This window comes from Watersipora subatra, chromosome 10 (genome assembly GCF_963576615.1).
Source record: "Watersipora subatra chromosome 10, tzWatSuba1.1, whole genome shotgun sequence".
Lineage (NCBI taxonomy): Eukaryota > Metazoa > Bryozoa > Gymnolaemata > Cheilostomatida > Watersiporidae > Watersipora > Watersipora subatra.
Genome location: NC_088717.1, coordinates 53,780,419 through 53,793,797, shown reverse-complemented (window position 1 = coordinate 53,793,797; position 13,379 = coordinate 53,780,419). Strand labels below are relative to the sequence as shown.

Sequence of the window (13,379 nt, the reverse complement as noted above, 5' to 3'; positions counted from 1 at the left end):
TGCACAAGTATAAAGTAATAAGTATAAGTATAAAGATGCACAAGTATAAAGTAATAAGTATAAGTATAAAGATGCACAAGTATAAAGTAATAAGTATAAGTATAAAGATGCACAAGTATAAAGTAATAAGTATAAGTATAAAGATGCACAAGTATAAAGTAATAAGTATAAGTATAAAGATGCACAAGTATAAAGTAATAAGTATAAGTATAAAGATGCACAAGTATAAAGTAATAAGTATAAGTATAAAGATGCACAAGTATAAAGTAATAAGTATAAGTATAAAGATGCACAAGTATAAAGTAATAAGTATAAGTATAAAGATGCACAAGTATAAAGTAATAAGTATAAGTATAAAGATGCACAAGTATAAAGTAATAAGTATAAGTATAAAGATGCACAAGTATAAAGTAATAAGTATAAGTATAAAGATGCACAAGTATAAAGTAATAAGTATAAGTATAAAGATGCACAAGTATAAAGTAATAAGTATAAGTATAAAGATGCACAAGTATAAAGTAATAAGTATAAGTATAAAGATGCACAAGTATAAAGTAATAAGTATAAGTATAAAGATGCACAAGTATAAAGTAATAAGTATAAGTATAAAGATGCACAAGTATAAAGTAATAAGTATAAGTATAAAGATGCACAAGTATAAAGTAATAAGTATAAGTATAAAGATGCACAAGTATAAAGTAATAAGTATAAGTATAAAGATGCACAAGTATAAAGTAATAAGTATAAGTATAAAGATGCACAAGTATAAAGTAATAAGTATAAGTATAAAGATGCACAAGTATAAAGTAATAAGTATAAGTATAAAGATGCACAAGTATAAAGTAATAAGTATAAGTATAAAGATGCACAAGTATAAAGTAATAAGTATAAGTATAAAGATGCACAAGTATAAAGTAATAAGTATAAGTATAAAGATGCACAAGTATAAAGTAATAAGTATAAGTATAAAGATGCACAAGTATAAAGTAATAAGTATAAGTATAAAGATGCACAAGTATAAAGTAATAAGTATAAGTATAAAGATGCACAAGTATAAAGTAATAAGTATAAGTATAAAGATGCACAAGTATAAAGTAATAAGTATAAGTATAAAGATGCACAAGTATAAAGTAATAAGTATAAGTATAAAGATGCACAAGTATAAAGTAATAAGTATAAGTATAAAGATGCACAAGTATAAAGTAATAAGTATAAGTATAAAGATGCACAAGTATAAAGTAATAAGTATAAGTATAAAGATGCACAAGTATAAAGTAATAAGTATAAGTATAAAGATGCACAAGTATAAAGTAATAAGTATAAGTATAAAGATGCACAAGTATAAAGTAATAAGTATAAGTATAAAGATGCACAAGTATAAAGTAATAAGTATAAGTATAAAGATGCACAAGTATAAAGTAATAAGTATAAGTATAAAGATGCACAAGTATAAAGTAATAAGTATAAGTATAAAGATGCACAAGTATAAAGTAATAAGTATAAGTATAAAGATGCACAAGTATAAAGTAATAAGTATAAGTATAAAGATGCACAAGTATAAAGTAATAAGTATAAGTATAAAGATGCACAAGTATAAAGTAATAAGTATAAGTATAAAGATGCACAAGTATAAAGTAATAAGTATAAGTATAAAGATGCACAAGTATAAAGTAATAAGTATAAGTATAAAGATGCACAAGTATAAAGTAATAAGTATGAGTATAAAGATGCACAAGTATAAAGAAACAATAGAGATTTAATGCAGATTTAAATTTATTGATAAATGAAAATGGTTTTACATGAAAATGTTACTTATCCAATTAACATACACATATTTATACAAGAGTAAACTATACACAGACTGTACCCAAACGCTAAACAACACGAGTTCAAAACAATTACCGACTTCAGCATTCTCAAGCTAGCGCAACAGTTAACGGAATACGAGGCAAAAAAAGAGCAGCAGAAATGCCAACACTATGTTACAATGAATGACACAAATTGCCAGTACTATATATATCTGGCCAGGACTCTATAATGTATCAAGCTAACTTATAGCATATGTGCTATCCAAAGCACATAGTTATAGACATGAACACTGAGCAGGGGCTTCATTGATCCATGGGTTCCATGTCTGTGTAAGAAACGGCTGGTTGACTCTAAAAGCATGTAGATGAGGTTTCCATTAAAGAACAAGCTTAACAACTATTACGTCTAACTAACATGCAACTTTCACTACAGTAGACTCCCGCCATACGACAATAATTTCATCTGAAGTTGGAATAGTAAAGCGAGAATGTTGTATGGAGAGGTCTAGGAACCCATAGTAAATATCTAATGCAACCTCCACCCTCGGTGAAAACATTAGAATTTTATATAAGTGCTGTACATATTAATTAGTAACAAAACAGTATAGTAACTCTAGTAACCATAGTTACCTATTCAGTGGTAATGATCTGCAATAAACACAACATTACGATGCACAAAGCCATATGAAGTACAACACTGTATGAAGTTCACACTTTTACAAGTACACTAGAATTTTGTGATGCTATGTAACTTAACGTAATGTTTGGCTTTACCTTAAATGATTGTAGCTTATAAAACATTAACACATAAAGCCAAGTTTTAATATTTTACTAAACTTGAGCTTAACGTCATCATAGTCTTATGTCTTTATTACCCATTTCCGGACTGGCACTTTTTGCCTCGCTTTCACTATAACCTTTAGCCGACCTTATTAAAACTAGAAATTCCCCTGTCATACAGCCCATGACCTGATAATGGAATAAGTGATAACGGAAAAAAGAATTGGCAGTGCTGGTTGTTGAAAAAATAGTTGTCAGCAGGAATTGGCAGAGTATAGTGTAAATAAAAGTTGTTCGAGATGACATAAAATAAATTTGAGGGAGCACGGCTTCAAAAAGGTGCAAATAACAATTTCAACAAATATAGAAAAGTTAGATAAATTCAGCGTTCTGTTAAAGGTCACGCAATCTAGCCTCCTCTCATTTACGTTGTAGGATTTGGTCATTGATAGCTAATCGAATGATGCGCTCCCTAGCAAAATTGTTAACTTCTAGATTAAATTGTCAATTAAAGCTGTAGGCCTAACCTACTGTAATGTATGTAATTTAACAACAACAATAAGGAAATATGTTGATTATAACTCTGAAATGCAAAATTAGAAGTAAAATGGCAAGCTACTGTGTACTATACATATTTTGAAAGTTAGTTGTGTTGAATGTAGAATGGTTTTGATAGCGATCTTTAACAGAAAGCAAGTAAGAGCGTTCATGCGTCTGGAAGTTTTCTGCAAACTGCAGCAAAATAAAAAATGTTCTCGTCATAAAGAGGCATTGTAGTTTGGCCCTAGCATGTACATAAGTTGTAAAGAATTTCGGCTAACGTTTTAAATAATTTAATGAAACCTTCGGTGATTGGACAAAAAAACAGGCTGATAAACTATGTACTACAATTTCGTACCTGTGGGTCTACGCCTCAAACGGTCTACGTTTACTACAGAAACCTTAGAATAAATTCGATTACAAGTAAACAATGCCATAGACTGGTGAAATGAGCACGGTTTTCGCGTGAAATGCGCACTGCTAACTAGTTCTACTATCTGTCGCCGGCTTTATTGGCGGCGTATCGTAGGCCGATCTTAACTTTTATTAAACCAAGCTTTTCAAGCGTTTTGTGGCGATTTTCGGCCAAATTAATCTGTCTATTTGTGTATAATCCGATCAGATGGGTAAGTCTTAAGATACTGTCGACAATTTACAAAGACTTGGTAACATATTTAAATAGGCTTATATGTGTTTTGTATCGTTATTATACGTTAACGACTCTACAAAATGATGGTTAAATTTGTTGATGAGATTTCGAAACAAGGGTTTGCGGCGTTGTTGATGAAAAATTTTCATAAGTTGTGTGCACATGCATTTATCATAAATACTCTCAAACTTCGCTCCGCTCGTTTGGTTGTGGGACTATCTTTCAAATTGATTTGACAAGAAAGACCGAGCGATGCTGTTCAAATTTGAATTTTGGAGATAAATGTTGATACGATATGGAAGGGAAATGCTGTAATGAGGGGCTGGACAACTTTTGTGTTCCACAGTGTACGGCGAAAAAACCATAAGACAGGTCGCCGTAACCCAGTGGTTTACTGTATAACTGTGGTGGGCTGACAGCCAGACAGATGCTAGAGACTGTCAGATTCAATTAATCGCTGTAACGGAATCTACGACCTCTAGAGGTGCAACCAAAGGCAAATATGAATACTAAACACATACATGGTGAGAGAATGGTACAGCACCCTCGTAATCCACAGGCTCTTCCGTAGCACCAGCATCCTCCAGTGAAGTATAGACAGCCCTTTGGTTGGAGTTCTCTCCATCTTCATCATCCGACTCTATGAGAATCTTTTGCTTCTTGGGCCTGCCTACCTTCTTGTTTTCTAGAAATCAAGAAGAACCACAGCTCTAGTGAAGACCTGTTCCATACTGTGTAAAGGCCAACTCTACTGAATGTACAATAACTATATAAAAACAGATAAAATATATATCGCTTAAAAAGTTTAAAATGATAACTCTTAACTCTGTGAGTTGAAGATATTAAAACTAGACGATTTTTGATTAAAAGTTCTTGCGGTGCCAGCTATAAGATTGTTTCGCGCTAGGGGCTCGTCAGGATATATATTACTTTATTGGACTAAAGCAATATATTACTTTATTTATAACTAGATAGAGATATTTAGCTTATTAAGTTATCCTTAAAAATGAGTGAAAAATCTCAGAGTAGACTCTGATCTTCATAAACCCCTCAGATGATGACTCTAGATGTCAAAACTGAAGTTGCCTGTGTAGAGATCAATGACCGGACCATGGAGTTATCTTATGACACAACAATGAGCGAGCAGACAACTAGAGGGTTAAAAGAAAGAGAAATTGACAGTTGTACACTTGGAAGAGCTCCGCTAGTGGATTGTCTCGAGGGTCATGAAGCATCCTTAAATTTCAAGAGCTGTGAATAACTATGCAAGTGATACAATGATTAAGCATGGCAAGTGATATGTCCTAGCATACTTACTATCACAACATCACATCGTTGCTACTTGTGCTATTGGTTTGGGCTAACGGGAATCGGATAATTCGATTGTTATTACAAATGAATCATGGCATGTGGACATGACCAGAACGATTATACATACTAGAAATAACAGTAGGCACGCTGTGGTGTAGATCAAAAGTAACTTACCATGTAAAGATTAGTAACTTATTGAGTATACATAGAAATAGGCATGGAGCAGCAAACACAACAATATTTTATACGTATGAAATATGCTGACAAACAAACTTTATCGAGTGTGATAGATTATTAAGCATACAAATGCAAGAATATCTAGAAACACTGTGTGACATACATATCAACTATCGCTGGTATTACAGGAAGCGCAGAAAGGATGGAATAATTGGGTACAAACTCTCAGCTTCGATGTCTTTCTTGGATTTCTTCTTCTTGCTAGACTTGGAGGATGAACTTTTGACTGGCGGTTTCTCCTCCTCTTCTTCTTCACTTGAGTGTTCGGGAGTAGGCAGCTCTCCCTTCTCCAGCTGCTCCCTCGCATTCGTCCAAAGCGACTGAAGCTTAATGGAGTCTTCATATATCTGTACAAACAACCCTTGTTTGTTATATAACGGATGACACATAGACCAAAACACCATTGTTTGTAATATAACGGAAGACACGTAGACCAAAACACCCGTTGTTTATTATATAACGGATGACACGCAGACCAAAAAGCTGAGATTAAACCTTCTTAAAGAAGGTTTAATCTCTTTAAATCTTCAAAACTTCAATTTTTAAGTGGCTTCAGACACGAAACTACTTGAAAAATTCAGACCGATATATTCCCAATATATATATATATTGCTATACATAAAGTTTATGCATTGCTCTATGGAGATTATCAAACAACAATGATTGAAGTAATTCTATACCCACATATGGAATAGTTTTAAGCATAAAGCAGTCCACTTATTATTAAATACAAAGTGCAATGCAAACGAAGAAAAATTTCCAGATCACAATTGCAGTAAACCTGCCAGCACTGACCAGGGAGCCTTCCATATTGTAATTCTGTGCATTCTTGCAGAGCAAGGCCATGTCAACATCGATATCATCCAGACAGCGGTACTTGTGTATCTTTATGTTCCTTCTAATCTTTTTGAAATCCATCGGCTTTTTAATGACTTCATAATAGTCAGGGAGTTCACGTCTGCTGGGGAGCTGGTAGAATGGGTCACTGAGTACGCGACCTTCGCTACAATTTGAATTAAAAATAATCTGATGTCGAGAGTTACCATCAACTATGAGTCATACTTGGTTAGAAGACTTAGCTGAATGGATTTTAAGGAATCTCAAGAGGATATGAAGCTGAGACAATAAAGAGTTTTGCAGATCTCAAAAGGCTCTATTTAAAGTTATTTCTATTAGCGTGTCAAGTCCTTGCTATTCTGAATGCGATATCAACTGATGTCAAATAGCAAAAAAATTGATGGAATATTTTCTTTCTTGCATTTGTGAAACACATTTCCTTAGATAAGATCCTTTATTCTGATTGACCTAGACCAGAATCTTAAAATCAAACATAGTATGGGTAATAGGCAGTTCTTTATAATTACAGTGAAACATGGATAACTCGAACTTCACGGGACCGAGCGAAAGTGTTCGAGTTATCAAAGCGTTCAAGTTATCCGAGCACTGTCACAAGTCCATGTATTTATTTATTTATTAGTAGATACATGTACATATACAAACTATAATATAAATCAAAAGCATAAATGGCTTGTTTCAAATTAAATGCTTTCAATGCAAAGTTTAAAACTTTTTTATCAAAAAGTATAGAGATTTTTCTATCACTTGAGATTGGTTTGTTGTTTGAAGTGATGTTATTGCCAGGATGTTTTTTAGATTAAAATTAGCAAAACTTGATCGTTGTTGAAATGCTCAGAAGAAAAGACATCTTTTTCTTTTGCGTGTTTTAACCAAGATCAATTTTGCTGATTTCTCTTGAAGTTTATGCGAAGGTTACCTCACTTTTCCTTGCCTCCGAAAGGCCCATCGCTAAGCAGATGTTGGGTAAAAAATCAAATTTTATCAACCCTTTAAAAAAGTCGTTGACAAAAATATTTTGCCGATGGTGGTAATAAAGACGCCCAGGAAATACGAAAAGTTGAGGTTTACCTCCATGGCTAAAAATAAAGTGATTTTCTAAAGCGATAACAACCGTTTCGGTAGCCGCTGGGCAAAAAACTGTTCAAGTTAACAGAGTTGAGGTCGAATTATCTAAAGCAATTTATCATTACGTGGGAACGGACCAAAGAAACCGTTCGAGTTAACCATGTGTTCGAGCTATCCGAGGGCGAGTTATCCATGTTTGACTGTATATGCATTTACTGACCTCTCCTCATGCTGCAGGACTGTGTGGAGCAGCTTTTTAAACTGCTTGGTAACCTCAGGAGGGTTAGCTACACCCTTTTCAAATGCAGGAGTCATGACGCGGGGTCGCTTTCTCTTGCCATCTCCACCTCCAGGTGTACCAGGTGGCGTGTCGAATCCATCCTCAAGCCTCAGTTTACTAGCCTTTTTGCGCCTCTGCTCCTCATATTCCTCCAGCCCACCATCTTCTATAGCCTGAAACATTGAATTTTTTGTGTGATTCTAGTTTGATCAGTAAAGTATTACAAGCAAACCTGACAGGGTCAGCCAGAACATACCTCCATGAACTCCTTGTCAGTGAGTTGATCTGAGTAATCAACTTCCTTCCTTTGACGACTTCCTCTTCCAAATATCTTATCCTCTTCCTCCTCAAAAGCCAGCCTCTCCACCTGAATGCAGCAAAAATTTTAGTTCAGGTACTATGGCATCAGTTTCATGGTACAGTGGTTAGCCAATAGATATAATAAACCCTATATTATATCTATGGGTTTATTATACCGATGGGTTAGCCTAATGATATGCTATTTTATGAAGGTTTGTCAAAGAACCAAAACAATGAGAATACTGATAATTTGAAAGAATTTTCAACTCAACTAAACAATATTTGGGCTAGTATTTTGCGAACGCCTTTTAGTTGTTACTTCTACAACAAGTAAAAGAATTTGTGTTTTTACTTGATTAACGTCTTAAAAGGCAAAAGATGTATACTCATCAAATGTTGGAACTTTACACTACAGTACAAGAGACCAAATGTATATGCTGAGTACTAATGGAAGTGCATGTTTTTATTGGTTACGGATCTACCGTCAAGAAAAAGGGGTTGGGAAAACATTAACCTAAATCATCAAGTCTGTTCATTCAACATGAGCGTATAGGCGGATAACACTCACATCATACGCAATGCTAGCTCTTCCTGATAAGAAACAAAATAGTAGAGCATTTACTCTCACCTCTTCCTCATTCTTAACTAGCCATTGAGGCAGCTCATTTTCCTCAATGAGCCGAGGGAGACGCTTCACCTCCCTCGCTTCTATCCTTCTTCTCTCCAAGTCCATACCCTGCATCGACTCAAACTCTTCCTCGGTGCGAGCCAGCATCTGGTTGATTGTCTCATCATCTGGCACTTCATCTTCATCCTGAGTAAGAGAAACAACCCCTTATGACACCCCATATAGGGTTAACACGACCTTTAACAACCAGCACAGCATAGCAACATCCTTATACTCACATCCTCGTCATCATTGTCTGTCTGGGTTAAAATAGCCTGCAGGAGTTGTCGCCTCTCAGAAGCAGAAGTTTTCATGTCAAACTTTCCAGCCTGGATAACCTTTTCATCCACATTAAGTTTATAGCTAAAAAAGATACGGAAGATATGAGAGATATCTGCGCTTGAAGAGAACAGAGCCTGCTATTGAAATCAAACAATGGCCAGCAAGAACCACACAAAACAGAACTAAAGGCCACAATGATAAGCTGAATATTAAACTAAGAGTCTAGGTTCTAGATTCTGGGAAGAAAAGAAAACCACAAAAGACCATACCGTGCGGCTGCCAAAATCCGCTCCTCAACTGTTCCTACAGTCAGTAGTCTCAGTACCCGCACCTCATTCTTCTGCCCTATACGATGGGCTCTGTCTTGAGCTTGTTGATCCTACCCCATGAACAATACAATCGTAGTAGTATAGCTGATTAAACTTGATACACAGTGCTATCCTAGTAACACAACTGATACTACCACACACAGGCACATATAAGGTACAATTCTAGTGCCACAAATACTAAGCGCATGACACACCTGGTGAGGGTTCCAGTCGGAATCAAAGATAATAACGGTATCAGCCGACTGGAGGTTGAGTCCGAGACCTCCAGCCCGAGTGCTCAATAGGAAGATAAAGTGCTCTGAGCCTTTGGCATTGAACTGGGCAAGCAAGAGTCCTCGGTCGTCAGCCTTTGTGGAGCCATCCAACCTCAGATAGTTATAGCCTACAAAGGTATCTGAGTGTTCCGGACCTTCTCTCAACAACTATGAATCTGTAAACTTTGTCAACACTAGAGAAAGGCAGATGATTAACTACTAGTACTAACTATACCAGCCATTCTGGAACCACGCTCTAAATCACTTTTAGGAGTTTCTCAAACCAGCAGAACTAAATCAGACATGCATCATTTGTTGTGGGGTAATTCCTCCGCTGTAAGACCTTTAACAACAATGGGCTTATAGAAGAGGAGTGCTGCAGCAATCTCCTATACTACAGTCAATAAACTAGCCTTAGATCAGCCATGATACAATACATTACGCTTATAATATGAAAGATGCTTACACAAAAAAAATAATAAAAACATAAATGAAAATATGCTTACAAATGCTAAAAAATCTGCAATCATAGTACTATAACTTGGGAATTATAGCTGAAAACTAGCCTTAGCACCTTTTCTTAGCCTTAGAATAGTTTTCATGCCTACTAATCTATATTATATATATAAATCTCAGTGGTTGTTTCTTGTTTGTCTTCTGTTGGTCTTTTGTTTTTTATGTCCGAGTGTCCAGTTGCAGCGATAAAAACCTGGCAACAAAAAAATCCGCTTCACAAAGGGTTTGATATCAGAACCTCCAGTTTTAAAAACTAGCGACCTGAACCGCCACTTTGATCGTTTAACTGACTGTAGCAATGAATGATTGTGATGGCATTCATTATATTGGGTAAAATACTCGCATTTGGAGCACTTGGGGTTACTAACTAGCACTGTTGATCATAACGCGTAACGTAATGATTATTAAGCTGGCTTCAAACACGGCTATTGTTTTAGTTACGATTTAGACTACTAGGATACTAATTACTCGAACTCATTGGATAATTATTTTATTGCTCGTGCAATGCTGGGCACTCGGCTAAGTGTAAAGTAATCTTGCAAGCAAAAGCAGGTAAAGATGTCCGCCTAAAAAGGTTTTTGCAGACGCTCAAATGATTTTGCAGTGGTCGTTCTCTACAACTTCTGAATTATAGCTGAAAATTAGCCTTAGTACCTTCTGACCAATAGCAAATGACTAGGACCCACCTCTATAGTTGAAGTAATCTTCGAGTATAGTCATGACTGCTGTCATCTGACAGAAGAGCAGCACCCTGTGACCAGTCGAATTCAGTTTAGGCAGAATTCTGTCTAACAGCTCAAACTTTCCAGCAGTTCGGAACAGATCAGCCCTGCAGGAGTCACAATGACAGTACATATTTTACTGCTACGGCTGCGTTACACTTATTCGTCTTATCAATAGATAATGAGGGAAAAAGGATATGGAACAAACCCTTGTACAACACCGTTGGGAATGCCCTTATGCTCCGCCAGTGCTTCTTCAATGTGGGAGAAAAGAAGCGGGTGATTGGCGATCTTTCTCAGCTGCATGATCGTATTGAGTAAGGCCTTAGTTCCTCCTTTGCCCTGCATAGATACAACATCAACATCAGCCACCACTCTAAATAGAAACGGCCTGTCATTGCTTAAAACGTCTAGCAGACTTTCGACAGTTACTACGACCACCCTTGTGGTCTAACAAAGCTAGCTTCAGACATCTGCTCTCACCTGCTTCCCCTTTTCAGAGCCATCAGTGAGAAGAATTCCCCTTTTCTTCATGTGCTGGTAGAGCACCTTCTGAAGGGCCGACATGTCACACTTGACCACATATTCTACCTTGTCTGGCAGCTGCGACTCCACCTCTTTCTTGAGTCGTCGCAGCAAAAAGGGACGCAAGACCTTGTGCAGCCGACGAATAATGAGGAGGGTTTCTTCTTGATTCAGCTCAACCTGCACAGAATACACGAAGCACTTTATGAAAAATAAGCCAAATTTGCTTAGAAAGTCGAGAATATTTTTAAGCATTTTGCTCAAATACTGAATTCTGACAAGACTGAGAATTTCAATAGTAAACATACTAGAAGGAGAATACAACTAACAGAAAATTATCAAATAAAAACACATTTGAAAATCAGATTTCATCAATTAAAATGGAATCGTAGCCGACATACCTTTTCACCAGTAAGAGCGAATGGAGCATTGAACCACTGCTCAAAAGTTGTTACAGACTTGAAGATGCTGGGCAGAAGGAAGTTGAGGAGAGCCCAGAGCTCAGGCAGTTTGTTCTGCAGGGGTGTTCCGGTGAGAAGTAGACGATGTGGGGCGATGTAATACTGATTCAACGTCTGCGTCAACTTGCAGTGATGGTTCTTCATGCGATGACCTTCATCTATCACCATCAGTCGCCAGCGAATCTGCGTGCAAGACAAACATGAGTAACCAAAAACACTACACGGGAAAAACATCAAGTTTTAGACATAATATTAAGCACGTAGTAATACCTTGCTTGTAGGTAATCTATATACAATGGACCCTCTCCATATGATTTTAATTCGTTCCAGCACTTGCATCGTAAAGCAAAAATTTCATAAAGAGTGACATAGAAACCCAAAGTAAATCTACATATATAAATTTCAAAGCCTGTGTGTGTATCTGTGTGTAGTTCAGTTTGTCCAGTTATAGCTATTAAAATATTGGAATGACGAATCCGTATCACAGAAGATTTAATCTCCGAACCTTTCATTCACCTATCCAGTTCATTACCAATTTAGCCGCGCGAGCTTGATGGATTCATTGTGTGATATAGGTCACATGTGGATGAAAATATGCTACCGCTCTCTATTATGGCCCAAGCCTGGTTTCCGTATACACCGCGAGCTATCAGGGCTATCAGCAGTGAAATGTGAACCTACGCGCCGAGTACCGCGGGTAGTTGCCAGCGGTCAACGCAAGAGTTCAGCGCTGTTCAAAATTCGCAAAGAGTGACAGGCAAAGCCTTCCCAAAATGCACTGTACAGGTGAACGTCAGCACTTTCAAGGCGACATAACTAGCAGCCATTTTTACGTGATCACCAGCGGCGCAGCTGTATGTGAACATTAGCCGCCGAGCCTTGTGCCGCAAGTCTTTTGCTGCGAGAGAATATCGCCAAGGTCTCACATTCGATATGGGAACCAGGTTTAAGTTTACTCACATTAGCCATCGGCAATGTGACAGGCTAATGGCAAGTGGCGTTGTTTATAATCCGATTTTGTAAGTGTGGCATTGCTATCATGTTTATAAGCAAATTTTTTATACCCGTGCGACGCCGGGCATCCGCTATTATCTAATATAAACAGTTCCTGATCAAAATAATCAAACCTTTATATATGTACAGTACATATTAAAAATTAGTAGCAAAATAATATATGTTAACCTTAGCAACTATAGTCACCTACCAGTAACTTTAGGGTATTTAGTGGTTATGATCTGCAATAATATGTAATGTTACAATGTACTATGTGCAGCACAGTATGTACCATAAGGCGTTCTTACTTTCGAGGCAGACGTATAACATAAATGATGAATTTAACTTGGATGAATTTAGCTTACTAAACACATACTTGAAGCTAAGTTTTAAAATGTATATTTAACTATTTTAAGAAACTTCAACTTATTCATCACCCATCTGTTTCCAGTTTTGTTTTTACAATAGCTAATAATGTCGAGCTGAGCGGGATCAAGCATCATATATCTTTCATTCGTTATTGGAGAGATTTTAGCGAATAGCATACCGGCGTATTTGTTATTGCGACAATATCGACACAGCGACTGCCAAATTTGAATTTTGGGAAACATTTTTTGTTGATATGGTACTGTGAAAAATATATCATATAAAGAGGGCAAAAAGTAATCGTGCTCTACATTGTAAGACGGAAAAATCGTACAACAGGGTCATCTTATTCTGAAAGTGCACTGTATATGAGAATCTCAGCGTTTGTCTATCGCTCGTGTGTTCGTGTGTTCAGATATAGCAATACAATTCTATG

General features: G+C 36.5%; 1 protein-coding gene across 1 annotated transcript in view; it reads right to left on the bottom strand.

Moving 5' to 3' along the window:
- Nucleotides 1-1,761: 1,761 nt before the first annotated feature.
- The window catches only part of LOC137406436 (probable global transcription activator SNF2L2), a 32,575-nt gene continuing 20,957 nt past the window's right edge, over nucleotides 1,762-13,379 (bottom strand). Inside the window, exons 16-29 of the mRNA XM_068093020.1 lie at nucleotides 11,525-11,767; nucleotides 11,082-11,303; nucleotides 10,807-10,940; nucleotides 10,563-10,705; nucleotides 9,301-9,488; nucleotides 9,047-9,156; nucleotides 8,735-8,858; nucleotides 8,457-8,642; nucleotides 7,785-7,895; nucleotides 7,469-7,701; nucleotides 6,121-6,328; nucleotides 5,489-5,672; nucleotides 4,299-4,462; nucleotides 1,762-2,159 (exon numbers count right to left, since the gene is read on the bottom strand). Of these exons, the coding sequence (XP_067949121.1) occupies nucleotides 2,112-2,159; nucleotides 4,299-4,462; nucleotides 5,489-5,672; nucleotides 6,121-6,328; nucleotides 7,469-7,701; nucleotides 7,785-7,895; nucleotides 8,457-8,642; nucleotides 8,735-8,858; nucleotides 9,047-9,156; nucleotides 9,301-9,488; nucleotides 10,563-10,705; nucleotides 10,807-10,940; nucleotides 11,082-11,303; nucleotides 11,525-11,767 (2,298 nt within the window). The 3' untranslated portion in view covers nucleotides 1,762-2,111. The remainder of the gene's footprint in view (nucleotides 2,160-4,298; nucleotides 4,463-5,488; nucleotides 5,673-6,120; nucleotides 6,329-7,468; nucleotides 7,702-7,784; nucleotides 7,896-8,456; nucleotides 8,643-8,734; nucleotides 8,859-9,046; nucleotides 9,157-9,300; nucleotides 9,489-10,562; nucleotides 10,706-10,806; nucleotides 10,941-11,081; nucleotides 11,304-11,524; nucleotides 11,768-13,379) is intronic.